Below are 27,989 nucleotides of genomic sequence, written 5' to 3' on the forward strand. Positions count from 1 at the left end.
CCCCCCATACTATTCTTCCTTACCTTTTTACTTTCCTCTGACTTCTGCCATGTGTCTGAGGAGGTCTGTGTGTTGATGCTAGAAGACTGTGTGGCAGTGAGATCTCTCACAGAAGAGCAGGCAGTTTCTGACACTTGGTGGAATAATTTTGATTACATTGCTTCCCTTATGACTTCAAATCTATCCTACTGTTTGTGGCTATGATGATTTCTGTTGGTCTCATCTTGGTCTGTGCAAGTTGTGACAGGAGGAGGTTATGCGGGGTTGCTGGTCCCTGGTGAGCTCTTGGCTCTTCTCCTTCCAATTGCTGGACCAGCTGCCCGGCTGACGGAAACGCCTGGTGAGAGCCACTCGTCACCATCCTCTCCAAGCAAGGGAATTGCAAGGTGTGCTGCTCAGAAAAGCGCCTGTCCTAAACCATCCCAACCTCAGAATAAAAAATGCATGGTTAGACTACTGAAACTACCACCTCATCACTTTTGAGGAATTAATTCCCAAGTCCAGCCCCTCTGTTCTAAGCAGCAATTGTCACTGTGCATTTCCTGAGGGAAAGGGACAGGCCGCTGCCCTAAATCACATCAGAAATATTTGAACAATTTCCCTCAGCGAGGGAATATCGACAGTTCTGATTTGTCTTGTTTTAGCCAAGAAACTGTGGGAGTGTGAGTCATCCTGTAAGCAAAATAATGTAATGCAATATGAGCTGTTAATGCTAATTCTCCTGGCATTGCACAGCCATTGCTGCAAGGGATCTAACCAGAGGGATCCTACTGCTGCCATGCCAAGCTTTGCCAGAGGCATGTGTTAAAGGCCAAGATCTGGCTTTCAGGTGTTGGATCAATGATCTGGCCATTGACACCTGGGTTCTGTCCAGAGGCAAGTTTATCCTTCAGGGCTGCCTCTAAAGTGGACTTGTGCAGGTGATCCCTGCAGGTTTTTTAGTATTAGCTTGATAGTTATTATTTGCTTTAGTGTTCCCATCAGGATACATTTTCTTCCCATAAGTTTACAAACCACTGTCTCTGTAGAGCCCTGACAGGTCCCTTCCTTCACACTAGTGATGCCTACTTAGAGCTAGAGGATAGCACTGATTGGACTTTATGGCTTTTAAGATCTGGGAATGGGGTTAAGATGAGAGGGGGTTACTCCCCTGTCACAGCAGGAAGTACAGGAGACCATTTCTTGTTTCCTCATCCTCATTTATGTCCTGTATTCCTCCCTTCTCATTATGTGCTCCGGGGCTTGAGACCCAATTAACTAAGAAAATAAGAAACATTGGCAGAACCTTAAAATGTTGTTTCTTTCTGGATGTGCTAAGTGCTTCATGCTGGATGTGATGGTCCCTGGTCCTTTCAGAGCTTCTTCTAGAGCTCATCCCCAAGCTGGTACTCTGAAGGGCTCATGATTAACATGGCAACAGCCTAATAATGGCTAGAAACCTGGCTTTGGATGTTAGAAATTCAGGTTTTATTTTGCCTTCTGTCTATGGAAATTCAAACCGGTGTTTTCTAAGAGTGACCCAATGGCCAGAGCACACGATGAGGCTGCTCGCTTTCCACTTGGGCATACACCACAGGAGTACGTAGAAAAAAATGACATCCCTTGGGGCAGGAACAGAAAGCCCTAAAGAGTAGTAATATTTTAGTTGTGGAGCCCATGCCAGTATTGACTTCAGGTTACAAGGAGTGTGTCTTCCTGAAGGTCTTCTGTCTAAGTTGAAAACCTTATGGGACATGGACAGAATTTTGTCCATTTATTTGGTTTGCTGGGATTTGCCCCCTTTGGTTCTGATGGGAGTTTGGCATAAATGTGATTGGAACAGTCCAAGTAGGAACAATTCTGATGATGTGCAGGAGGGTGATCTTGTGGATAAAATCCACATTTCCCTATTTTCTTCTTCAGGTCTGGGCAATGTGCCAGGATATCGAGTTTTCATGTTCAGTGTGATTTACACAGCAAAAAGGGGCAGCACATAAAAGATTAGTGTATTTTTTTTATTTAAGAAGAAAAGTGTAACCCAAGATTTGAAGGTGTTGGGTCAAAGAGAAAGTTTTCACTTCCTTTGATCTCCTTACAAGGCGGGAGTAAGTTACATGCCTGTCTTTGTGACAGGGAGAGAAGAAACATGAAAAACCTAGTGACCTGGATTTCCAGAAGTCAGAAGAGGTTGAAAATTACCATCACCTTGAAAAAATGAATTCCTAGGTATCAAACAGATTTGGAAGTTAGAAAGTGCTCAGCTTAGAGAGCTGAGAAGCTGGAGGTTTGCCGTATTTAGTCAATGTCCTTCTCTCATTTCCAGTGTTTCAGCATTGGCAAAACATACAGATATATATAGAGAGACTGCAGTGATTTTGGGTAGTACTAATTATATCCCCCAAGTTTTGATGAAAATACATGTAATTGTTGCTTTGAGAATCCCATAATTGAAGGAAGGTAGTAGTTTAGCAGATGTTTGACCATGAAGTATCAAAGAATTCATTTTTTTTGTATGTGCTTAAAATGCGCTGCTTTTTTTTTTTCCTGATGGGTGACTGCCTTTTCATTTTAAATAAATGCTACCAAGTAGAAAGAGCCCCAGAATGCAGCCTGCCCAGAATGTCTCCCAAAAAAGGGAACAGTCTCTGTTTTCTATGTACTGTTTGTTTCAGTGAAACCGAAATAATATAAATATGGAAATGATGTATTGGCTTTTTCCTAGTTCTGGTGTTTGAGTTACAGGGTTTTTTTAACTATCAACAACATTTAGTCCACTCTTGCTCTTATAGAAGATGGTGGGAGTTTTGCCACTTAGAAAAATATGAAAATAGTTCCAGACTGTTAATTGTAAAATGGGGATACTGTATTTTGAAGCTCTTGAAGTCGTGTGCTGTTGCTGCAGGCTCACATACGTTTTAAGCTAGGGATGCTGCTGAAAAGTGGTCTGGCCACAGTCCTGGCTGTTGTATTTTTCCCCAGTGTTGACCATACATTTTTGTTTCTCATTGGTGAAGTGGATTAGGGAATTCATCTAGATTAACAAAAAGCCAGCAAAAAAAGTTAATGTGTATCAAAGGTTTTGCCCTTGAGTCGCCAGTGTCTTTGATGATGACTGACCTACTAGGAGAGAAGGAGATCCTTCTGTAGGAACCTGAGTTCCCCCTTAGGTTAGGAGTTTGGTGCTGAGAATGGGTTGGAGAGAGTTGTAGGCCTGAGAGCACAGTGTGCGGCAAAGCCCTCCAGCTTTCACTAGATCACTTTTTTCCTATGTATGAGGAGCTATTGATTCACATCTGTCCTGGTTTGAGCCAGGATGAAGCCAATTTTTTTTTTTGCTGATTTTTTTTTCCTTCAGTAAGCTTTCTTGTAGCTAGCAACAGTGTGCTCTGCTAGGCTGATAAGACAGTGGAATGTTTTTCTAACTACTGAGGCTTCAAGGCTGCACCTGCACTCTGCCGGTTCAGAAACTATGGGGAGATCTGTGACCCCCCCCCGTAGGAGGCTGAGTTAGACAGACAGCAAAATTGGCCAAAGATATTCCATTCCATATATCTACGTAAGCTAAAAGGAAGGTCAGAGATCACAGAAGACAACTTCCTTCCTTTTTCTTCTTCCCTTCTCTTCCGTCCATGGCCGGCGTCCAGGGAGGACTCTGTTCATCCATCACCGTCAATCCTCAGGCTTGATCTCTCCTGACCCCCATAACTCTCTGCTTTCTCCAGCAGCAGCTTCGGGATTCCTCGGGACTCTTCCCAGTTCAGGGAAGTGCTGTGGGAGTTGCTGGGGTGGGGGGAGGCGAGAGGTTTTTGCCCATACCTGAATATATCTGTATATAATTGTGTATATTTTCTTGTATGATTCATTAGTATTTTAATTAAAGCTGTGTAGTTTAGTTTTCAATCCAGCCAAGTCTCTCTCTTTTTCTCTCTCTCCTTCCCTACCTGGGTGGGAGGGGGAGGGGATCGAGAGCATTGTTGTCGGACCTGAGTCAAACTGTGACAACATCTTCAGACCATCTTTTCAGTATTGGACGTCTGGATTGTTTTTTATTACTTACACCAGTACTGTTTGTGGTGTGATAATTATGCTGCTGTCTTTCTTGGAATGTATAAGATGTTATCTGTGAAGAACCTCAGAAGCTGTGGTGTTCAGTGACCCAGCATCTGGGCCAAAAGTTAGTTCAGTGGCATTGCAAAGATTCACGGAGTAGGAGTAGCTGTGTGGCTGCTTCTGGGAGAACTGGACCTCTTGTCCTGCTCTTCTGGTTTCCAAGGCTTTGTGCTCAGGTTCAAGTTCAAACCCCCTGCTGATAGGATTTGCTGCTGCACAGTAACCTACATGTACTGAAACCAAACCATTCTAATGAGATCCAGCACTCGCTAGAAAGTCATATTTGTAAAAAATGTGACTATTTTATAGTGTTTATTTTTCTCCATTTTTTCCCTAAAGAACAGAGTAATACATTTAGTCTCTGTGCTGTGCATCAGAGCTGCATAACGTCATGTCCTTTTCAATAACTCTCCTAAGCAATTTTAGTTGATTAACTAATTTTCTTTGCTGTTCCACAGGGTAGGTGAGGTCACATTTTCCAGAAGTACATTCAGACTTCACGAAACCTTTCTTCCTGATAAAAGCCCTCTTCTTCATTTCATAGTTCCCTTAAGATATTTAAGCTTTTTTAAAATTATTATAATTCTTATATCAATATGTATTTATATGTGTTGATAGAACAAAAGTGTTTCTAGGTGTTAAATTATTAAAAATTGTCAGTACATGCTGATAGTTTTTGAGGGAGTAAAAACCAAAAGTGATTATAGAAATTTTTCATTGGCTTCAGCCTGACACCAAGCCTTAATTTGATGAGGATGCTGTGAACTCAGAATTTGGCTTTGTTTTTCTGAAAATCTTGTTAAATTATGTGGGGTTTTTGGGGACAGCTGAACAAATTCCAGGAGGGAGCTGAAAAGCAACGTTTTTAAAAGATAGGACAGAAGTGGAGGGGAAAATGTTTTCTGAGCTGATTTTAGAGGATGCTGAGCCTAGATAGGATATAATGCCAGGTCCCTAATCTCAATTAGATTCAAGAATATATTTGTCTTTTTCTTCTGCTGCCCGAAACCTTATTTTCTCTTACCTGTCTCAACAACTGTCTTTCTTCCCTGTCTCCAGACATATATGTTTACTTTTTCCCTGTTGTAGTCTTCATCTTCTTACATCCTCATCCTGCAGTATTGATCCTGGCACATGCTCCAGCTGTGTGCAGGGGGTTGTGGCATCCAAAGTCCAAGACTGCCATTTTTTTGGGAGAACTGTTCAGCCCAGCTGCTATACTGTAGCTTCCTATGTGCAGCTCTTTCCTGTGACCCACGCAAAAAAAATTAGTAAGTTCTCTTTAACTCTGTGAAAAAGCTACCTTGCAAATAGTCACAAGACAGTGCATGTGAGCCATTTCTGAAAGGAGTAGAGTCATGGTACTTTTATCCTGGGGAGATGGGCAAGTCTGAAGGACAACTGGATTAGTCAGGCTAAGGTCAGAAAAGCCTGGGGCTACCACCTGCATGTGCTTCTGGTTGGCCTGGAATACATTACACCTTGATGCAGCAGTTTGCAGGCTAAATTAGCTGTGTGGGAAAGCTGAAATGGAGAAATCTGAAAAGCAGCAGCCATCCAGTAGTCAAAAAATGAGGGAGTCAACATGGTCTGCCAGGCAGAGGTGTAGTTATTATCAGGTAGGCTTCATGCACTGCTCTCGTCGTGTATTACTGCTCCTACTCTGTCTTCTTTATACCATAAGGAAGTGTCTCGATTTGTTGGTCCCTAGTGTCTGGTTCTGATGAATGGGGAAGTAGCAATCTTGTCTCCCTCTTGCTCTTGTAACTCTCTAGGACAGGACATGATTAAGATATGTTCTTCCCCAGTTTCAGAATCTCCACCTATACCTGAACAGTTGGATGTGTTGTTGACTTTCTGTGTTGATATTTCAGGCAGTATTTTATGCTTAGCATGCAAAAATTGTAAATACATAACACACAGTGAAGTTTAATGGAGACTCAGTTGATGTAGTTTGCAGCTTTGTTGTGTCTGGACCTAAAAATACTGTACTTTAATTGTTCTAAGCAAAAGTTGCCTTGCCCATCAGATTATTTATTTGACTGTAGCAGCTTCAGTGCATGTGGATGAGCAGTGTTTCTGTTGCATAGTGTGATTTGTAAGAGAAATAATTATTATGTTAACACAGTGTGAAGTAAATTAAGTTCAGAAAGTATGTGGGCGTGGATTGTTCACTTGCTGTTATGGAAAGAAATTATTGTTACATTAATGACGGCTGTATTTGGTTTTGTAACTAGATCTCCAAGGGCTGTTACTGTTAACAGGATGACAAAAATGATACTGGGGGAAAAAAAAAGAAGAAAGTAAGGCTATAATTGAGTAATCAGGAAATTATTACCAGTAAGATTAACCAATATGCAAATTTCTTTCTGGCTTTGCTAAATGTTTCATTTAATACAGCATTTGATTATAACTAACTAGGTTGAATTTCTGTGTGCTTATGAGCTGAGTATTTCTAGGATGGTAATAAAAAACAATAGAAACTGGGTTTCCAAATATCAGGAATTGGTGCTACTCAATACAGTAAACTTTTACCATGTCTTGCCCTGTTGTGGCCAAGAACAGCAACAATATTTGGTACAGAGTGTTCTTGATGTTTTAATAGAGATTCATCAATTTTAAAAATCTGATAATGCGGTGGATTTGTCTTTTTTTTTTTTAAAAGCTCTTTTCTGAAACTTGTTATTAACACAGAGAGAAGCATCACTTCAGATACTGAAATGACTTAAATGTTTGCTGCATTTAAACTTATTCTCCCCAAGACATCTTTTAGGGTTTTCCATTTGAACTAATTTACTTCTGCTGGCAGGTAAGCAGGTGCTAGAGGTTGACTCTCAGACAGAATTGTTCATGCAAAGAATCAGAGTTATGATACATGACAGTGATTTACAGGTGCTCTGATATGTTTATACACATATGTATATGTAAAATTGGACTTTCTGCAGCTAATAAAGATTAACTGTGATCAGTCTTGTCTTCATCCTGCCTGTGACAGATTTTAGACTTTGCTAATGCATACTGTGCCATTTATTTCACCTGGCAGTCTGATCATCAAAGTTGTGGCATATCAAAGTGTTAGATAGAAGCTTACATTTCTATGTACAGAGGACTTCATAATATATAATTTTGTTGGTAATTGAAAGTTGTTCTTCTTGTTCTTACCATTAACACCCTTCCTGTACCTTAATTCTTAGAAATGACAGGGTATGTTTGAGAAATGAGAAGAAACCAGTAGTACTACATAGATTCTTTTACTTACTGGCCCAATGCAGCAATATGTATAATGTTTCACACAGTGAGAACAAATAAATAGTCAACAGCTTCATATAATCAGCCAAGTTTATAGTGTTCATAATTCTGTCTCTCACACTTTATGCCCTTTACTTAGTTAATTCCTGTATTTGTATCTTGAACTGTGTGGGTTGTAATCTTAGTATCTTGCTTAAGTAAGCAGGAAATCTGACTTCCATCTTGCATGGATTTTCACTGTTCAATAATGCATAGCCAAGGTCTGGACTAAGAAAGAGAGAGGACAGCTTTCAGCATAGGAAGCAGACCCATGAGGTACTGAATTGATAGGAGATTCTAGGAGTAGAGGTCAGTTAATATTCTTAAAGGCTCAGTAGGGTGAGGCATTTCCCATTTGGGAAACTTAAACTGATAAACTTGGGGGTTTTGTTTTATTTCTCCATTTGCATAGGAGGTCTTAGGGTGGGTTTCGTGTGTGTGTCCACATATTTGTTTAAGATAACCCAGTGTTCTTGTCACTGAGACTGAAATGGTATCAAACGGGACTGAAGTGCAAATGGGGTACTGAAACAGTCAGAAGTTACACAATAATGAAGTCTTTATTATGTTGCACTAAGTACTGTGATTGCTGGTTTATGTGTACTGTGCTGCCATTAAGCCAAACTTGCAGAGATAACTTTTGTTTTGTTTTGTAAAAGGATGGCTTTTTTTAGCTTCTCTGGGAACATTACAGGGCTGGAGTTTGCAGCTCTGTGTTTTTCCCTTTAACTCCTCCAAAGCTCACTATACAAACTCCTGATGCCAGTCGTTTAGGGAGGGCCATTAATGTACTTCTCCATGATATTTCTTAGACATTATAGATAGTTGCTAGCTCTCTGTAGCATTCTTTAAAAAGTATCCAGAGTTGGTATTTGTTCATTAATGTAGCAAAGTAATGCCAAGAACAGTTACACTCCTTGCTTCCCTTGACGAACAGGCAATAATACAAAGTGCTCTTCCAGTGCCTGCTGTCTGATCCAAGTGGAGCACTGAAGAGAACTAATATGAAATACGGATTGCAGTATCAACCTACTGAGACCATGACTTTTCTTGTGGAAAATGAAATTTTGCAGATACCTGGCTTTATTTCCAGTGGCACGGTTCCATACCCAGAATGATCCTGTTGCTGGGATGCTCCTTAGGTAGGCAGCTGAATCTGCAGTTCATTAGAAGCAGCTGGAGCCTGTTAGCAAGCACACCTACCTGCCAACAGCAACTAGTAAAATTTGAACACAATTCTCTGCTTCTTTATGCCTCTTTGTGTAAAGCCAAGAACCTGAATAGTTATTCAGTTAAAATTTTTACACCTCTTACACAAGGTTAAATCTGTAGCTAAAAATACCCCTTGTGCTGTAGCAGTAGATGTGTCTTGACCTCTTAGGGATGCTCTCTTAAGAAACAGCAAAAAAACCCCCCCAAAACCAAAACAAAAACACACACAAAAAAAGAGGAGAAACATTTTCTTCTTAAAAAAATGATAGATTGACTGCTCTGACAAATCCTTGCAAGACATTTCTTATTAGTTTAAATTTTCACTTACGTATTTTGTGGCTGTTAGGTGAAATGTACAAAACTAAAATTTCAGGCTTCTATTGCTTCTTCTATATTTAGAAGAAAGTACCAACCCATGTTGTTAAACAGTTTCTTCTTAACTCTGTAACCAATCAACAAAATTGGATTTTAAGTATAGTGGTCATATTGATTAATTCTTAAATGCTGAGAAATATAGTTCCTCGATTAATATTCTAAACTGTTAGAAGATTTCTCTGGCTTTGGGAAAAACTGCTTCTCTATAAATTCCTTTGTTTTTTCAAGCAACATAATATAGTAATGTAAATATTTTCCAACTATTAAAAACCAAGAGCTGGGTGGCATCTAATTTACCATGTGTGAGTAGTTCTGCAGAAGAACCTGCCTGTGTTCTGTGTGTTGTTACTGGGAAAGATGGAAAAAAATATGGAGAACTCCCAGAAGGAGATCCAGTAGAACTGAATTAAATATGAAGATTTTTTGTTTGTTTATAAGCATACTGCAAAATTTGTTGAAACTGCATAGCTTTAATTTCATTTATGGGTTAAATAATTTTATAAGTGTTTCAGTCTAAAAATACGTGCTTCCAGTTGTCTTATGTTAAGCTAAGTTGTTTAGCAAGATACCAAACCAATTCCTCAAAAAGAGTACTATCTGATTTTATTAATCCCTTAAGCAACTTTTGCAAATGTTTTTGTGCTATAAATGATTGTAGTGAGGTGTTAAAGCACATGCAGGATACAGAATTGCCCCCGTGTGTCCTTGTCCTTCAGGTTACGTTTTAAAACCAGCCTGAAAGTTTGGTTTACAGAACTGAGTGTACTTGGTTCAGGGTGCTATTCCAGCTATTTAGTACCAATTCCTGAAGCAATTCCCATAGCCTTCCTTTTCCTGATTTCTAGTGTTCTACGCAGCCCATGGTTTTTTGTCTGTTAAAACTGGCTGTAGGAGATTTATAGGAAAGCAATGCTAAAGCCACTGTAATACTTCCTTTCAGGAATTAAGGCGGAAGTTATAGTGGTAACCTCCTTTGATGAACTCCACAAAAGAGCTCAGGAGGCTAAGGGGAAGATTGTTGTCTACAATGAACCTTTCATCAATTATGGAGAAACTGTGCAATACAGATCACGGGGAGCAGTGGAAGCTGCTAAAGTTGGAGCAGTGGCATCTCTCATTAGATCCATTGCTTCCTTTTCTATTAATAGGTAAGCATTTTTCTCATTTCTCCATGTGACTCACATTTCAGCCTTTAGTTACATGTCATTTTTGGGCAGGCGTTTTTGTTCTCTGTGACCTAAACATTACCAGTTACGAGTGCGTGTTTGGTTTTGAAGCTATTTGCTGCACAATAGTTCTTTTCCCTTGTGCGTTATTGTTCCTTCAAAATGTTTTCATTTTTTGTTACTGATCCAACTTGGTATATTTGTTGTAAAGAACTTCCTGCATTCTTAGGGCTACTATAAATATTCTGATTTCAACTAAAATCAAATTAATTTTCTGACAATGTGTACCAGACTGTCAGGGAGAATATGAACTAAGCACTCTGTAATTTGACTAGAGTATAAATGCACAGGTTTTGTTTTATTTGTAATTTTCCTAGCACAAGGCTGACTTGCACTAGATGAAGGAATAGTCTGCTTTGAATGTAATTATTTTGAACTTTATCAGTAAGACTTATAATTCTCACTCTGCTTTTTAAGTGAGGCAGGATTTCTTAAAAGTTAAGTGTTTTTAGCTTACTTAGTACATTACTTATTATATTTAGTTTTACATTTCTAAAATGAGGCTTTTAGTTTTCTATGAGGTTCTGCATTTTGTACTATCATTCTCTATGTGGAAAATTTATATTCAAAGCGGTACAAGCCATTTATTCCTCCCTCCAATTGCTCAGTGACTCTGCCCATGGAGGAGTCATCAGTGGTAGGTTACCTGACCCTGAATGTGTGACACATCATAAACTGGAATTGTGTTCTGGTTGGATAATGTCATGGTTTCTGTTTAATCTGTGTGCCTAGGTTTTGTTTCTACAGAAGTTGAGGCTGGTAAGTGGGAAGAGGTGGTATGATTTTGGGTATTGCTTGAGGCTGGGACATGTATATAGCTAGGACAGACACTTGGAAGCATGCTGGATTCCACCATTTCAGACAAAACGTAAGTGGTCACATGTCAGCAGTATGATAACTGTGCAAGCATCTCCATTTGTGATGCTTCAAAAAGTTTGAGAAATGCAGTAGTGCTAGCTAGCTGTACTGGATTGTTTGCAGAGGAGAGCTCTGCTGCCAGTGTAGTTGCTTGATAGCGTTTTTATATGCTCCATATTCCCCTAAAGAAGCCAACATGACCTGTTTAAAATGCTTTCTCAAAAGTAGAGTACTTTGAATTTAGGTGGTATCCAAACTATACTAACGTATTTCTTGGTGCCCAACAAATGTTTTCAATATATTTTCTAATACCTATAATTTTCTGGTAAGTTTAATAATATTGAAAAAAGAGTAAAATATGTTTAAAAAACAATTTTATGAAAAAGAGTATGTTTTCAAAATAGTTATATTTGGTATCATCAAAGAATATTGCAATCTGTAATCTGTTGATTATCTGAAAACTTGAAGGTGATTTGAACAATGATCTATCCAGTCCTTAGTTCTGACACTGCAGAGGTGTTCACTCTTTGTATCTTCTGTTTGTCGGACTATTTATGGAAGTGTATTTTAACATGTAATGGAAAATTTAGATACGAGGAACGGAGATGGAGACTGAAGGTAGTAAAGCCTGTTTATTAGGTCTGGGTACTGGTGTTACAGCTATTTCAGAATTAAATTAAAAGCGAGGAAATGTGGACACCAAATATATGTTTGTTTAGAAGTATTGGATCCTTAATTGAGAATGGGAGCTGAGGGGTCACTGCCAAAAGAAATTTCAGATTTAGATGCTGCCAGGGAGCTTTTTTCATTAAGTGTACTTTCTGTATTCATTTATATAGGACTGAAGTTGTCAGTGACTAGGAAATAAAATTAGGAGCAGCATCTCCCCTGGCCTCTGGAGAGATGATAGTAGTTACATGGTTGGTAAAACCGTGTTGCATGGCAGTTGTGTCGCGTGGCATTGTTGCCCTGTTGTGTTGGAGTCAACTAATTCTCTTGCCACTTTATAAGTATTGTGGAAGAGTGGCTTTTGTTACTTAGGAGAAAGTCACTGTAACAGGTAGATCATTTTCCCCATCTGTCCTCCAAACCATGTGTTTATGAAAGCCTTTTTCTCAGTAACAATTTCCTGAAGAAATTTGATTATGAAAACACTTAAAAATGGATAAGGAGCAATTAAAAGTAACAAAACTATTTTTAATGAACCTTCTCAAATAACATGTTATTGTAACCAGTCAACAATATCCATTGTATTTGGCTCTTTGGAGAAATCAGGATGTTGATTTGTTTTGCTTTCATAGTTTGGCTAGGCTGTGATTGATTGTCTTGTACAAGTTCAATCTATCCAAGTCTCTGTAGAGCTTCCCTGTTCTCATGCAGATCAACACTCCCACCTAACTTGGTGTAATCTGCAAACTTACTGGTGATACACTTTGTGTCCTTATCAAGATCAAGTTAAAGTAATATACATGGTTACTGTTGTATAAAATAAACTGATGAGTATTTCCCAGTTTGTAGTGGATGTTTCTACAGCAAAAACACTCAGTTTACAAGACATTGTTAAAAATGTGGTTGTCATCATAAGTCTGTTTATTTGCATCCTAGCTGTACTTCTTAGAATGCTTTATAGATAATAGGTATCCTTTAGCTATTGAAGTCGTCCAGTATTTATCCTGTGGTGAATGTATTGCTGTGAATCTAAAACTACAAGTAAATCCTTCTGTTCCTCAAGAACCACAGATTAGATAAAGTCGTGACACTGTGTCTTGTAATAATCACCCCTTTAAGGACTCTAGAAAGAAGGAAAATCAAGTGTTTTTCAAGAACTCAAAAAGAAAGTTCCCCAGAATTCTCTGAGATAAATGCCAAAAGCCCAATTACTATTTTTGTAAATGCTGCAGAACAACCTCTCCATTATATAAGAAATCAAACAGAGAACGTATTACAATGCGAAAATTGACCAAGGAATACTTTGACCTAGTCTAGAGACTCTTAACAAGGACACATACTTGGTCAAGTTCTTCTCTTTTTGGGCTGAATTTGGCATCTTGTACTTATCTGAAGTAAGTAATTTCCTTCACTTCCTCTCCCCTTCTTCAGGCTACAGATAGCCAAGAAACAATGTCTATATCTGAGGCTCTAGTAGCTCTAATCAAGAGCTGTGTCTGGATGAAAGCAGAATTCCTGAGTGGCACAGTACAACTCAAAATTTCTGGCAGAGGTTGCATACATAAGCCGTAGTGGATGCGTATGACACAATTAAGTGCAGACATGCCAGGGCTGGAATACAGGTTCTTGTAACATTTTCCTTTATCTTAATTTCCCCTTTTTGCAACCTCACTTGATTTATTTTGTTCTACTGTGTATAATAATGTATACCTTTTTGCATATATGTTGTACTCTCAAACTGCATTTTCTTTTCCTCCTGTTTTCTCTTTTATTCTTCATTGCTTTGTAAACGATCCATTCCCTTCTCAATCTTGTGGGCAATGTATATGAGTTGGTGGTTGGGCAGCCAAGGATTTTGGGAGACTCATTTCAAAAGTTCATTCTTTATTCAAACTAAAAGGCTAATATGGACATACCATGTGACACCTTTAAGAAAGTCACATAATCTCTGTGATAATTTAAACTGTTTATGGTGTAATTTTTATTGTAGTAGCCAGGGATGTGTCCCCTGTGTTACGAAGATTCACTCCATCAGCACAGGTTGTGGCTCTTCATTATCAAGTGGCAATTCCAAGAGGAAGCTCAAGGATGAAGCTGGGGTGTTCTGTAAGTCAGGGAGGGCAAATAAAGGGGTATTCACTGCATGGCTGCCAAGTAGGTCTCCTTTGTGCTGATGTGTATGTAAAATCAAATGTTGCTATTGAAATTTTCTTTAGAGAAGTGGTGAAAACACATTGCCTTTTTTTGTCAAGAAAAAGGAATGAGAAAGATCAGTTTTGAAGGGAGAAAGTTATTGGGTTAAGTTTCCAGAAAGAATGTTTTTAAAGGATGTCTGGGACACAAGACATTTTTCTGAGTGTAAAAGTAAGCTACTTCGCAATTTCTTGAGTAAAAAAATCCACTATATTTACCTTTTTTTTCCATTTCATGTTACAGTGCTAAGATGGTATCTGGGATTTTCCTTGATTACACTATGTTCTTTGGTCCTGGTGAACACTACTGTGAGCAGTGCCACCACTCTTACTTCCAGGGAGCTAGCTCTTGTTGGAAATACGAACAATAGAGTTTGCCTATATTACATGTGGATCTGATGCCTTCATTTATTTACTCAAGAAACTTTATTTGCCTATTGCCATCTTCCAGTGGCAGAGTGCCTCTTCTTATTATTGCCATCTTGTGTTTCTGAAGTGACTTCTTTTCATCCCTACTCTGTGAGTTTTATGCACACAGAGTGAAGCGGTGAATGTGTGTGTCGAAGAATTATTTTCTTTCAGTGGGAAGGAGAATGCAGCCATGGGCAAAATAGTTAAGAATTGGTATCTGGGGGAACTGGAAAATTGATGAACCTCATTCTCCTCTGCTTGATGTTGTACATACTCACTTTTGACACTGCAGAATTGTTAAAAATAGCCTCCTTCTGAGTAGGCAGCATCTTCTGTCTGCTTTGTGATGACTTGGGAAGCGCATGAAACATACAGGCAGGAGGAAAATGGGTGATAGCTGTAGAGGTGTAACAGTAATGCTGTAGCATTACTGAAGAAATCAGGAAGCACCACTGATTATTTGTGAACACTTCTCTCTTATGGGAGTAGTATAAAAGCAGGAATTGTTCATAGGAAATGCTGCAATGAGAGACTGTCCTAAGGCAATATCCTATGGCAATAGGATACAGAATATTGTCTTCTCTTTTAATAAGGGATCAGGAAACAAGAATAATACCCTTGTTTGTAGTGTATCAAGAGGAAATAAGAGCAGACCACATTTTATAAGTCTCTGGTGAGCTCATGGAAGATTCTAGTGATGTCTCATAGTGCTGTGCATGTTGTCATGCTCCCCTTAGAGGTATGAATTGGTGGTGTGCTGTGGGATTTATTTTCTTGCCCTGCACTTCAGGGCTTTCCCTCCAGGATGTCTGTATATGTGGTTGACTGACAATTCATTAATTTTTACTTTGCTTCCTATATTCCCTGAAGGCCAACATGCCAGACTGCATTCTGCAATGCAGTCTTTGTGCTCACTTTTGGGCAAATCCTGGCTGTCAGAAAGAGAACTTAGAAGAAATGGAGTTTGTGCTTTAGGAATTATAGTATTGTACAGTGGGTTCTTGCTATTTGGGCAGTTATTAACAAATCAATTTTCAAGTAACTTCGTAATAGTGAAAAATCTGTAGATGGTGTTTTTTAAGTCCCAATATCTCTTTGGCTTTTGCCAAACTTTTTGCCTCTTTGCTTTGAACTGCATAACTGTTTTTTTCCTGTAGACAGGGTTTGATGTGACATCTGAAACCTCTGGGTAATTTCGTACATCTCGCATATTTGTCTTCTTACAAGATCAGTAAAATGCTGATGAGACTAATAAGAGCTTTCTCTACCCCCTTCTAGTTCTGGCTGCTCCTGTTCAGGAATATGTTCATTTAACTGTGAAGAGTTTCATCCATTTAGTGTCTAAATATAATACGTAATATAAGCAGTGTGCTGTAATTTTGATAGAGGCAAGTGAAAGGCTAGTAAAATCTTTGTCAATAGCCTCTGTTATCCAGAAAGATGCTGTGAGTGTAACAATCCTTTTGAAAACCTCTCTTCCTCACCAGCAGCTTCCCAAGGCAAACTGTTATCAATGTAGTATTCAAAATTTTTTTCTTCTATTCCGGCCCACCCACTCTTCTAATACTACAACTCATACGTTTTGTTGGTGGCTAGATGGCCACTCTTACGATTAATACCATGTGTTAACTCTAGTCTTATTTGGGTACCCTGAGCAGCCACTGATTAGATTTGGTAATATCCTGGTGTTACTAGGATTTAAAGGAATAGTTTTATTCCACCTTTGCATTACAGTTTCATGCATATAAAGATGTTGAGTGTATAAAACTGCCAAGTCTTGGGTTTCTTGTACTGATCTTTAAGGACTTACAGATGTGCTTGCTGTGGGTTGAGCACTGGGAACTTTAGCAGTTTTCTGTGATTTCCTGTTTTGCCCTAATCAACTCCGGCTTTCTTTGGTGCTGCCAGCCCCTTCTGAGTTTGTATGAGTTGCTGTGCCCACAAAAACCGTGCTAGTAAGTTCAGAACCATCTGACATGATTGTAACGTCTTAAACCGTCAATTGCAGGTTCTGTTTTAATGTTCTTGCAGTATTCAGCTTTCTTGATTACCCTTAGAAGTGTCTCACCAGTATGTGATGAAGATAAATGTAGAGGATTGAAGGAAAACCTGACAACAAAACTGCAGATAAAGATTACAGAGAGGGATCTGAGTAATACAATGCCAACAAATTCACAAGAGTTGTATTTCTTTTCAGCTGCTGATAGGATCTGAGAAGTATGGGGGCTGTAATTTCATTTCTCTGTAATTTTCCATGTTTTTAATGTGAAAGTGCAGCACTGAGGACTTTTATCGGGAGTATTCATCTCCAGAGCACTTGAGTACAGGACTCTGGACAACTGGAAAAGATTAAATAGTGCCAGAATGGTACAGAATTGGTGTTTGAGTAATTCTAGCCTAAATATACTTTTTTTCCCATTTAAAAAAAAAAAAAAAAAAAAAAAAGGAAAAGAGAGAGTAAAGGTCCCATTTCTTGATGTTTTCTAGGATTAACTAAGTTAATTTCAAGTTACATAGCAACTCACTTTTTTATTTTGGTCCAGGCAATGCTGAAGCAGCTTGTACAGAAGGCTACTGTATAGATTCACCTGCCTATCCAATGTTATTACTTTTATGTCTTACAATTTGTTTTCCACTTTGTACTTCCCACTAATTGCTGTTTCTATTTCCTCTATTACTCAAGATACTTTTTTGGAATCTACTTGATACTGTTCTTAATCTGGTAATGTTAAAAATTAGCTAGATATTACACAACAGTTTTAGCATGTCTATGTGAAGGTTTTATTTATGAAACATGTATCTGCTGCAAAACACCCAAAGTATTCTTTTCAAGGTTTACTGCCAATTTCCAGAAGTGAACACAGGTTTATGTAGGGACTTTGTCTGGATTTGTGTGCTTCAGAATCTGTCTCATGCATACAACAAAATGTTTTATTTTGATATATAACCTTTTACATAGGCCATGTAAAACAAACAGGCAGACAAATATAGGTGCCATTTAAAAAATATACTTCATGTGCTTCCCAGCTATTAATACCCACAGTCTCAGTGGTTTATGCGCAGGATTTGAAAATTCTAATTCCTCATTTTTGTTTTGCCTTGTTGGCTTAAACATGTGAGCAAACATTTATGGTTTGCTCCAACATACTATGATTTTGTTTTTTTTACCAGAACACTTGCATTATTTTTCAGGGGGCAGGGGGTCTCTTGTTTTTGCTGGTTTTTCCACTTCCCACAGTCTTGCTTGTGGCTTGTCCATATGGTAGAGTATTTCTGTGTTATTTAATTAAATGTTGTCTTCACATAGGAAGGCTTGATCCTGCTGTGTGAGCTGTAATATGATGTATGTCAGGAATGTAAGTATGATGAGCCAGATCTGCTGGTATGATGAAACCCTTATTTATGGCACACACATTTTGTCTTGTTTTTTCAGGAAGTCAAAGCCAATTCTTCCACAGTTGTTTAGAATAGTTTTCTAAATGTAGCCTGATGTTGATGACCAACAGTAATAATGGGCTCTTCCCTGTAGAACTAATGCCTAGTGCCTTATAACTGTAACCATTCCAATTACTTTAATCCTTTTCTCCAGCTTTGTTTTCCCCTTCAAATCCAATCAGTCACCTGAGCCTCTCTGTGATTGTATCCATCTTGTTGCATCAAGTACTAATTCTTTGGTCTTGCCTGCAGGGTAGGACTAAATGCTGAAAACCTTCTCCATCTGGTTTATTAAACAAGAGGTTCCAACTCCTGTCTCTGCTCTGCTGGTGATGCCAGCTTTGGTTACTTGCTGGTTGTCCTCTCCTTCAGGCACCTTATACTTTCTCTAATTTTATTTCTGTATTAGGAGGGATGGCGCAAATGTAAAGCCCTAACTTTGCTCTATTCCAGGTTTCTGAATCTGAACTTTGGTTTGTTATTTGTAGATCGTTCCCATATGTCATTAGCTGGGTAGGTGACTAGGGTCTCTGACTTCTGCTAAACTGTTTCACTGTTACCTGGCTACCTTAGTCACTGTCTAGTGTACTTCTGCCTTGGCTGACTAATACGAATGTGCAAATACTCTGTGAAGGAGAGAGGGAATATCTTTGATATGTTTCTGTTAATTATTTTTAAGCAGGGTTGAGCATAGACTGTAATTCCTGGATTTTTAATCTACTGTGATCACAAAAGAAGGACATTTATTCTAAGAATAAGAAACAGAAAGGAGCTACATAGTTTCTGATTTACTTATTTCTATTTGGAATTCATCACACTAGATTAGCTAGTGTGAAGAATACAAATAATAGTGTAAAGAATACAAATAATACCTCAACAGGAGATACTGAAATTGTTGTACCATTTAGCTCTGGAAAATCCAGATTAATTGTAGACATTTGTGCACAAGACAAGAAAAGATACTTCTGTCAGATGAGAAAGAATAAGCATGTGAATTAACTTAATCCAGGGATTCTGAAGTTCCATTCATTGTTGTGCCTTGTGTCCTAGTGGAGTCTTGAGTAGCTCATGGTACTTTCTCTCCTTCCCTGTTTGCAAGCAGTTATATTTTTTGGAATGTTAATTTAATGTAACATTTGTACATTGTTTAGTGTAAAGAATACAACATTACAAGTTAACTCTTCTAAACTGTGATTAGGTAGTCAATAGTAGATTCTGAAATAATCTGCCTGTACAAAAGAAGAGTATTTTATTATTCTTGTATTATTACATAACAGTGGGTGGCTACTGCTGATAAATAATTCATTGTATAACCATAGGTTTTTAATTATGAAATAAAATGTAGTGTGTTTGATTGTTAACTTTAGTTAGATTGAGATTTAAGTTTGACCTGACAGATCTGTGGGAAGGCTTTGGCAGGAGGTAAATGACAAAGAATACAGATCATTACCTTGAAATATTATATTTTCAGATGCAAATATTTAAAAACAATTGATTGACTGTAGCTCAAAGGATTTGAATTTTTTGTTCAATTAAATAACAACTCTCTATGAGAGACCAGAAGCCTCTGGAAAAAGAGTGAAGGAGATGGAATTTCATAAAAATATAAGGCTTTTTCTTAGTAACAATTCTTTATCTTTAAGATCAACATGAACATTAGAAATCAGATCCTGGGATTCAAATATAATTTTGCCAAAAGTCTGAGGTTTGGAAAGAGTCAGCTCACAGGTGGGATTTAAGGGAGGTTTTAGTTGCTTTTCTGTAATCTGTGTATTGTTTGCACCTTTTCAAGGAGATTGTGATCCTTCTTTGAGGACAGTCTGTCTCTCTCTAAATATATCTCTCTGTAGCCTCCAAAGAAGGAAGCAACTTTCAAAGGCTCCCAGGTTCGGGCTCTGAGAAGGCTGCAGTTGCTCCCATGCTGGGAAGGCATGGAAGAGTCAGAAAGAATGTGAAGCAACCAGGCAGCCTGGGTACCCAATCTGTATCTGCAGGAAGGTCATTAGAGGAATCAAAATTTATGTTTAAGCCTGAAGAGCTTGAGCTGGGGATTACACATTTTCCAGATGCATCCAGCACCTGGAGTCCAGAATCCTGGGCTGTTTGGTTCATCTGAGAAACCATCCAAGGTTGAAACTCCACAAAACTGTGGGTTTTTTCTTCTTCCTGTGCTTAGTTTATAATGCTGACAATCTAGGAAAACAAAAGTGATGTGCTGTAGTGTCTGAGACAATTCTAACATTTCAGTCTTGCCAGAAAGGCTGTGTGAACAGGCATACCCATGAGAAAACGTAGCAGAGCTACTTGGAATAATAAGTGCAGCTGCAATTTATGATTTTAGAAGCGTAACTGTTTTTCAATGCCTAAAATGAGGATTCAGTTATATAAAGCTTTGTATGTTATTTCTCAGTGACAGTCAGTGATGCCTCCCTTTAACCTTTTCCCATATAGAGCAGTACTACTTTTTTTTTTCCTCCGATACTTATTGGAATGACTTAAAAGTTAGTGAAAAGGTGGTAGAACACAGGTAAGTGTGAAAAGATGACAGCTGGAGAACAACTTTGTAAAGCATCAGATTTCCAGGTAATGCTTGTTCATAGAAGTTTCCTGAGAAGGGAAAAGAGAATGCCATTCATTCCTCTGAGGGTCTTCTCCATAAGGTGTCTGCATTGAAACTACTAGTGTAATTGGTTATACTTTTAATATTTCTTTTTAAAAGAAGAGTTTAAAATGCTTTGATCAGTGTCAGCTCATCGTGTGAGTATATAGAAAGAGGATGTTACACTTAAAGTCAGTCTAGCTGATTAAAGAAAATTTGTGTATTTAAATTTATATACAGACTATAAAAGTTATAACCATGATGGTACATTCCAGCAAAGCCTCCAGCCTGCTACCTTTTTTCCAACATTTTCCTCAGAAATGTAGATCAACTAATGAAAGGGAAAGAAAATTGTATTGTTGCAGACAGTTTCTCGTCCAGCAGAGACTCTTCTAGGCACTTTTTATTAGATAATAAAGAAATCCATGCAATATAGGAGTAGGACTGAGATTAATCTTTTCTCTCCCCTTCAGCAAATGATGATATCAGTGTGTTCCCAGGATTAAATAGGAAGAGTACAAACCTTCAAACAACACACAAAATAGTATGAGTATTTAATATATATTGAAGAGCACAACAAACTTGATATCTAAAGAAAATCCATAAGAGTTGTTGCCATTTAACAGCAATTTATCTTTTCCTTTTGAGGAAGGAAAACGTCTTGAATTCTCAAGACTTAGCTTTTTTCTCAGGAAAACCCTAAGTTATTTTCTGATGGCAGCTGCTGTGTGTCCTTCCTGATGCTCCCAAAGAAACCAGCAGGATAAGAAGATGCCCAGAACTGATTCAGTCATTCTCTCAACCATGGTTTGCACTGGAAAGGTCTGGGTTTTTTTCAGCCTGACACTCTTCATTTCCCAGAGACAACACTAATTGCCAGGAAAGAAACTGTTCAGAGGAAATATGTAGCCATTGGGACATTTTGTATTTTATCCAATGTAGATTATGAAGCTTTTGGGAGAATCTGCCACAGCCAACAATTGCAGCTGAGGAAATCATGCTCACACTTGGCATGACATTTTGTTGTGCTGCTCAATATTTAGTCCTAGTTTAGAGGTGTTATTATATTGTTATAATGGTAGCTTTACAAATACAGTGTCACTAAAAGGAGGATGGGTTTTGAGTCCAAGACTGAAAAATGCAGAGTGCATCTGTAACTTGGGAGTGACAGGCAAGACTTACCTGAATCCAGTGTTGGATTTTTTTAATAGAAATTCAAAAAGGACTTTAATATTCTATAGTATTTTGATACGTGGAAGTAAAAGAAGCATTTATGTAGTGAAGTTCTTTCAGAGTTTCACTTTTCTTCAGAAAATATAGGGATTCACCTAGACAAGTGTCTTGCAGTGGTGTTTGGTTTGCTCACTGCTTGAGACTGAATCCTGTCAGACCCTTTGCTCTCTCTTCTCATATCCTGTCAGCTTTTTTTCCCCCCTTCTTTTGAAGGTACTGGAGAATTTGCCATTGATTTTCAGTGGAAACAGGGTTTTTACTCATGAACAGCAGAAGAGATGACTAGATTTCTCCATTTCCTCTCTTCTATTTCACTCCTGGCATTTACTTCCATGCTATCTGTGTTGGTAATACGTCAGTTATTCTACTGTCTAGTTTTTTACTTTTAGAAGCTCCCCCTTTTATCCATCTACATAATTGCCTTTGGTGCTAAGATACTCTTCTTTCTCTTCAGAGACTTGTTTCCCCTCTTTCATTTCCATGTCTACCTTGTTTTTTTCTACACTGCCCTTAAATTCCTGTTGACTCTTAAGCCTTACCTTTCCCACTTTAAAAACATGTCTCCATGAGGCTTTGTTTGCAATTCCCCAGCCTAGGGAAGAGCTGTTCCTAAATATGTTTAAGATAGGCTTGTATTTAAGTGTCTTTTATGGAGGACATTGTCCAAAGAGCGTACTGCTCCGAGTGGTGTGTGGCATGGAAAAGGAAGAAGAAGAGCTCTATGTAGGCCCTATTCTGTGACTTTGAAACTGTTCCCTGACTCCTTTCAGATCTCACTCCCCTCTATTTACCTCTGTGTTCTGCTGATTAGAAGGAAGAAGTACTGTGGTGGGTAAGACCAGTATCCTCCATCCCTACCCTTTTCCTGCTGTTTGCTGAAAGTGTGGACCGTGTGTTACCCTATACCATGACCATCTTTTGAAAGGAGAAGGAACCTCTCCATGCTGCCCTGTGATATACTGTATTCAATGCCAGATGAAGCTCGACTTTCTGGTGTGATTTATGTATGTGCCTATCTATGGAAGAGCTTGACCTTCCCCACTTTCTGTCAGCAATGAAGCAGAGACTTGGAAGCATGACATGGTGACTGATCCTACCCTGAAAGCTGTGATGCCTTTTGTGACCTGTTTGTGCCTGATGATTTCAATGTAAGAATTCATTATCAATAATAACAAACATCATTAAATGCAGGAGGTACGATAGCCAGATCAGTACTCTACACAGCTAGCTCTGATTTAGTTTGCTTGTGTAGTGCTAGCCCTTTGATGCCTCTTTGTTTGAATCACTGCCATCCAAATAAAGAAAGAAAGTAAAGAAAATGGATGGGGGTTTTTTTGTTGGTTTTTTTTTGTTGATTTTTGTTGTTGTGTTGCGTTTTTGGTGGGAATTTTTTTTTTGTTGTTTTTTTTGGTGTTGTGTTTTTTTGTTTGTTTTTTTTGATATTTTTAAAAAATATGTTTTTATTTATTTGTATCCTTCCTGTAGGTATAAAATACAACATATATTTTCAGTGAGATTTATTTTTTTTTTAATTTGGCTTGTGTGCTTACTAGTCTCTGGTGATAGAGAAGTCACTGAAGATATAAATACGGCTTCTGCTCAAGGCTGAGAAGCCAGGAGTTCAACAAAAAATAAAAAGAAGCCCTATGAAGCCAGAAGCCTTGCAGCTGCTGGCAGTTAGGATTCTCATTGGCGTTCCCTCCAGGAGCCTTCAGCTAACATACCTATGGCAGTGTGCAGCAGGCAGCTGCGTTCTCACGAGGCAGGGATGTAAACACCGGAGAAGGGAACTTTGTTGTTCATATTAAGCAGAAGGAGGCCAAACAGGTGTGTGACTTAAATGGTTCCCTCAAGGTATTGTCAGCTGCTGGAGAGTCATCCTCATGTCTGTAAGGTGCAGAAAGCTTTTTTCAGTTGAAGAGCAGCTGATGCAAGCCTTCATTTCCTACAGACGTTTGGAAAGGATTGTGCAGACCTTTCTACTTTCCCAGCAGTTGGATAGTCCCGGGGTGGAATTCATTGGACTTGCTTCATTTGATCATTTTACCATTCACAGTTGTTTTTTGCTTCTTGTTTGACAAACCATATCTAATGTGCGCTATTTTTAAAAATATTCTGTGGTTATCATAGAATTCCCATAGTGCATGTGGGACTGAATATTAAAGTGGAATGCAAACATAGACATGTTAGTTGCACTCTGCAGCCTAGCACGTATATAATTATGTCCAAGCTATTATGCTTGTTTGGTAAAGCCTAATTTTAATGAGTACCTACCACTGATTAGGTGCAGTTTTCTAAACATTAATTTAAAAGGAGTCCATGCGGTAACCCAGTAATGCTGTACTCTTTCAAAGGGAGTTTCCCTTGGTAAAGCAAATAGTTTCTGGATTGTCTCCTACACTTCATTACACTTGTGAAGATGCAACATCAATTAAAGGCTGTAACAGTGTACTCTGGAAGAGACTTTATAACTAGACTCCAAATATGCTATGTTTAGTAACAGACTGCTATGTTATTTAATTACATATTTGTACCACATCTTATTTTTGCTCTTTAGCTTCGTATTTCAAAATGCATATTTTGTTTCAAATTCAACCGAGTTGCTATTATATCCATTTACTGTAAACCAATAAATCAAATCCTACAAAGCCAGTGTAAGAAGTAAAGAAAGCAAGAGAATCTTGGGACAAATGATGACAGAAACACAAAATTGGGCTGAATTTATTGCTTTAGTATTTTGCCAACTGGCTGTAAATGGGGAATAGTCTTGATTTTATTTCTAAAGACTTAGTTCTTCTGAGAAGATTTACAATACTTTTGACGTTTTGACTAATTCTATTACAGTTACTCAGATAATGGTGAGAATCTTGAAAGAATGTACACAGTCTGAGTGTGCACAAGGACAAGTTTTGTTTTGCAGGGTCTTTTGGTGAAGAGAAAGATGCAGGAGTGGGGCTGTTCTGCATAGCTAAGTGTGAGATCAAGATGCACAATTTCCCTTCTGTTTTGCTACAGGATGTTCCATCACTCCTTTAAAGTGTAAAGCTTTGTAGGCAAGGTGGGGTTTTTTTGTAATATGTAGAATACACAAGGGAAAAAATGGGACCAAAGTATGAGGAGGATGTGACCCTATTACCAAGAGTTAAGGTTGTGATCTTACTATAGGTATAGCTAGTGATTAGTATAGTCATGGTTCTATTAAGGAATATATTTTATGTTTTAAGTCAGTCATAACAAGCTAGCTGACCTGATATGAATGTTTAGTTTACATGTGATTGGTACAGTGGCATGGGTCTGAAGAGAATAGGCAGTCATGTATGTAATTAAAGTCTCAGAATGCGTTGCTATGAGTAAGTAAACTAAAGATGCTTCTGAACACTTATGCGACTGGTGTGAAGAATTGTGTATTGGAGGTGTGTATACAGGTTATGGCTAAAGTAGATCTTTGTAAGATTTGGTATAAACAAGTTTTGGTTTGTTTGGCTTGTTTGGTTTTGGTTTGTTGTTGTTTGTTTTTTTAAAGTCGTGTTAGTGTTCTTATAATGTCATTATTACTTCTCCCATTTGGAGATTGCTGTCTTTGTCTGAGGCTTCAACTTGAGATGTGTTTTCCATCAGAGCATCCAGTTTAGCTTGCAGCACTGGTTCTTACACAGTTTATTTGTCCTTGGGCATATTAGCTTATCTTAGAGATAAGAGTTGGTAGTCCAAGAAAAAAGTAATGGAACATTCAAGGTCAGCTACCACAGTAACAAGAGTTAGAACTGACCTGACAGCAGAAGCACGTCTTTTCATCCAGACCTTTTAGGTTTTCGACATTTGATTATTTTACTCAGAAGAGAAACAAATTAACTAACTCCCTTTTGACTTTTTTTATCCTTCCTTTTTATTTTTCTGTAAGATGTAAGACACATCTGTTTCTTACTAGTCATTTGAGGTGCATTTTCAGCAGACAAAACATTTTGGAGACTTTCCTCTCTGCTTTGTTATTCATACTTGATACTTCTCTTAAATGCTTTCTAAGATGTGAAATACAGGGGCTTGTCAAAAACAAAACCCAACTGCTTTATTTATCTGAAGCCTATCTGAAGATACTTGAGACTGAATGGTGATGAGTTTTTATGGACATTAATAGGTTTATAAAGGATTAATATAGCTAGATGTGCTCAATATATAAAGTAGTTTAAATATGAAAATAATGTGACCCAGTAGATCTAAAATCAGAAAACAAAAGCTTTTGGTAAATAATAATAAAGAAAAAAGAAGCTACACTCCTCTACTTAACACCAAAGCATAGTATAAAGTATGTATATAAGTAAAGTTTTGAAAAATTAATTCAGGCCTTGCTGGATTAAAACATTTTCATAGGGAGTGTGGGTCTGAAGTAGCATCAGCTGACATCGCTCCTGGTGTTAGTAGGACATGTCGGGGGTGCACCATCCCTTTGGGTACCAGTGTTGCAAAGACCAGAGCTGATTCTGCATCAGAGTTGCTTTGTGATCTCCCTAGTGGGTTTTCTGTGATTATTTTCTTTCTTTTTCCAAGGACAGGGAATGGTAAATGCAAATAAGTTTTTTTTAATGTAAAAATCATTTTGTTTAGAAAGAATAGCCACAGAAATTGTGTGTTCAGACACAGTGAAGAAAAAAATATTCCTTGCCCACCACTACCAAAATTCTTTCTACTGAACCATATCCTCGTAATTTAAGACAAAGTTAGGGCTGCTTCTCTCTATATTCGTATGTCTGATAGTAATTTCTTTTCTGTTTTGTTTAGTTAATAATTGCTCATGTCTGGCCATATGGTCAGCAGCCTTTCCAGTTTTCAGTAAACTCTGCATAAAAGGGGCTAAATTTAGTTGGATTATTTTAATGTACTGTTTAACACTTTATTGAGCAATTTATTATTTAGATACACTTGACACATAGCATATTTTTCATGTGTGTAAATTTTAATCAGGTGTATCCCAAGATGCTTAGTGTCTTCCAGAGATGTTTTCCATGTGAGTTCATTTTGTAGCATCAGGAATATACAGGACTGTGCAACTGCCTTGTGATTTTGTACTGATAGTTCTTGTGGTACGTTTCCCTTTTTTCCCTTCAGGTCCTGGTATCGTCTGATTCCCCAATACCATCTGTTCCTTAATTTGGGTAGTTGGTTTTACCTTTATAATCTCAGTGAAACAGTAGTTTGAGCATAAAAATGGAAGGACTACCAGTGACTTCAAGGTTTAGTTTTTGCACTTAGTTTTTGTGTTTGGGTTTAGTTTTTAGGTTTGGATTTTGAGTTAGCTGGGGTAAATTTTGTACCTTTAGAAGTTCATTCACTTGGAGCATGTAAGCACGCGTGGATCTCAATGGGTTCTCAGAGCTTTATTCACAGTTGTGGTGGAAGTGCAATTCCTACTTACGTTGGAGAAGCAATATGCTTCTAGGGGTTTCTTTTGTTGAGCACCTGGGAAATAACAAGGAGAGCAAAATCAATACAGGTGGTGATAAAATTTGACTTACTGCAGTTCAGTGTACACTGCATGTTAATACTAAGACAATCTTGTCAGAAGACACAGATGAATGGATTCATTTAAAATGAGCAAAAACTGTTTCTGCTGAGTTGTTGAATGTAAGGGTTTTTTTGGAACATGAATCCATGGAATTGTATTATTTTTTTTCCATTATGTTGTTTATTTTATGTTTTGTGGAAAGTCTCCAGTTAACATGCTGGCTATATCCCCAAACACTCAAGGAAAACTAAACACATGCAGTAAATTGTCACGGTTTAAAAGAGAGGGTGTGAATGATCCTCTGTTGTTTTTTTTTACAAAGGGAAAGAAAAAAAAAATATCTAAATTTATGAGCCTATGTGAGTTTATGTCACTTGGTGAGGATTATGTGGCACAAGAGACTCTGAGTACCTGGGTAACTATGAGCTTTGTGTCATCTGGCCTGCAAAGCTGATGTGGGGAAGGGGCACCAGCCTTTGTGTGAAGTTCGGCCGTAAACAACTGGGAGCAATAACTTCCTAAACTGTTGCCACCTAATAATCACATCTGTCTGCACTCTGAAGCAGCTCCCCTAAGACCTCTGTAATTTTCTTTTCAAATATATGTTTATACATATCTACTCTGCAGTTATGTTATTGATTACAATACATCTTGTTATTATTGAGAAGGATTTATTGTTCTAAACAAATAGACTGAATAATCTTTCCCATTTTACCTAATTTATATCCTTACAAAGTGCATTTCTCCCTTCTCACCACATCTCCTCCAGGAAGTACATGGTGGGTTTTTTTCCAGTTTAGAAGACTTTAAAATCCCCTCCAATTTTTTTATTTTTATTTTTTAAATGTATAAAATACATATCTGCTACTGTAGGTAAGCTCATAGGTGAAGATTTGCAGGTA

General features: G+C 38.0%; 1 protein-coding gene across 1 annotated transcript in view; it reads left to right on the forward strand.

Moving 5' to 3' along the window:
* CPQ (carboxypeptidase Q) overlaps window positions 1-27,989 on the forward strand; it is a 131,007-nt gene that overhangs the window by 2,225 nt on the left and 100,793 nt on the right. The window contains exon 2 of the mRNA XM_010006442.1: window positions 9,905-10,112. Within this exon, the coding sequence (XP_010004744.1) occupies window positions 9,905-10,112 (208 nt within the window). The remainder of the gene's footprint in view (window positions 1-9,904; window positions 10,113-27,989) is intronic.

Source organism: Chaetura pelagica, unplaced genomic scaffold (genome assembly GCF_000747805.2).
Source record: "Chaetura pelagica isolate M959 unplaced genomic scaffold, ChaPel_1.0 scaffold76, whole genome shotgun sequence".
Taxonomy (NCBI): domain Eukaryota; kingdom Metazoa; phylum Chordata; class Aves; order Apodiformes; family Apodidae; genus Chaetura; species Chaetura pelagica.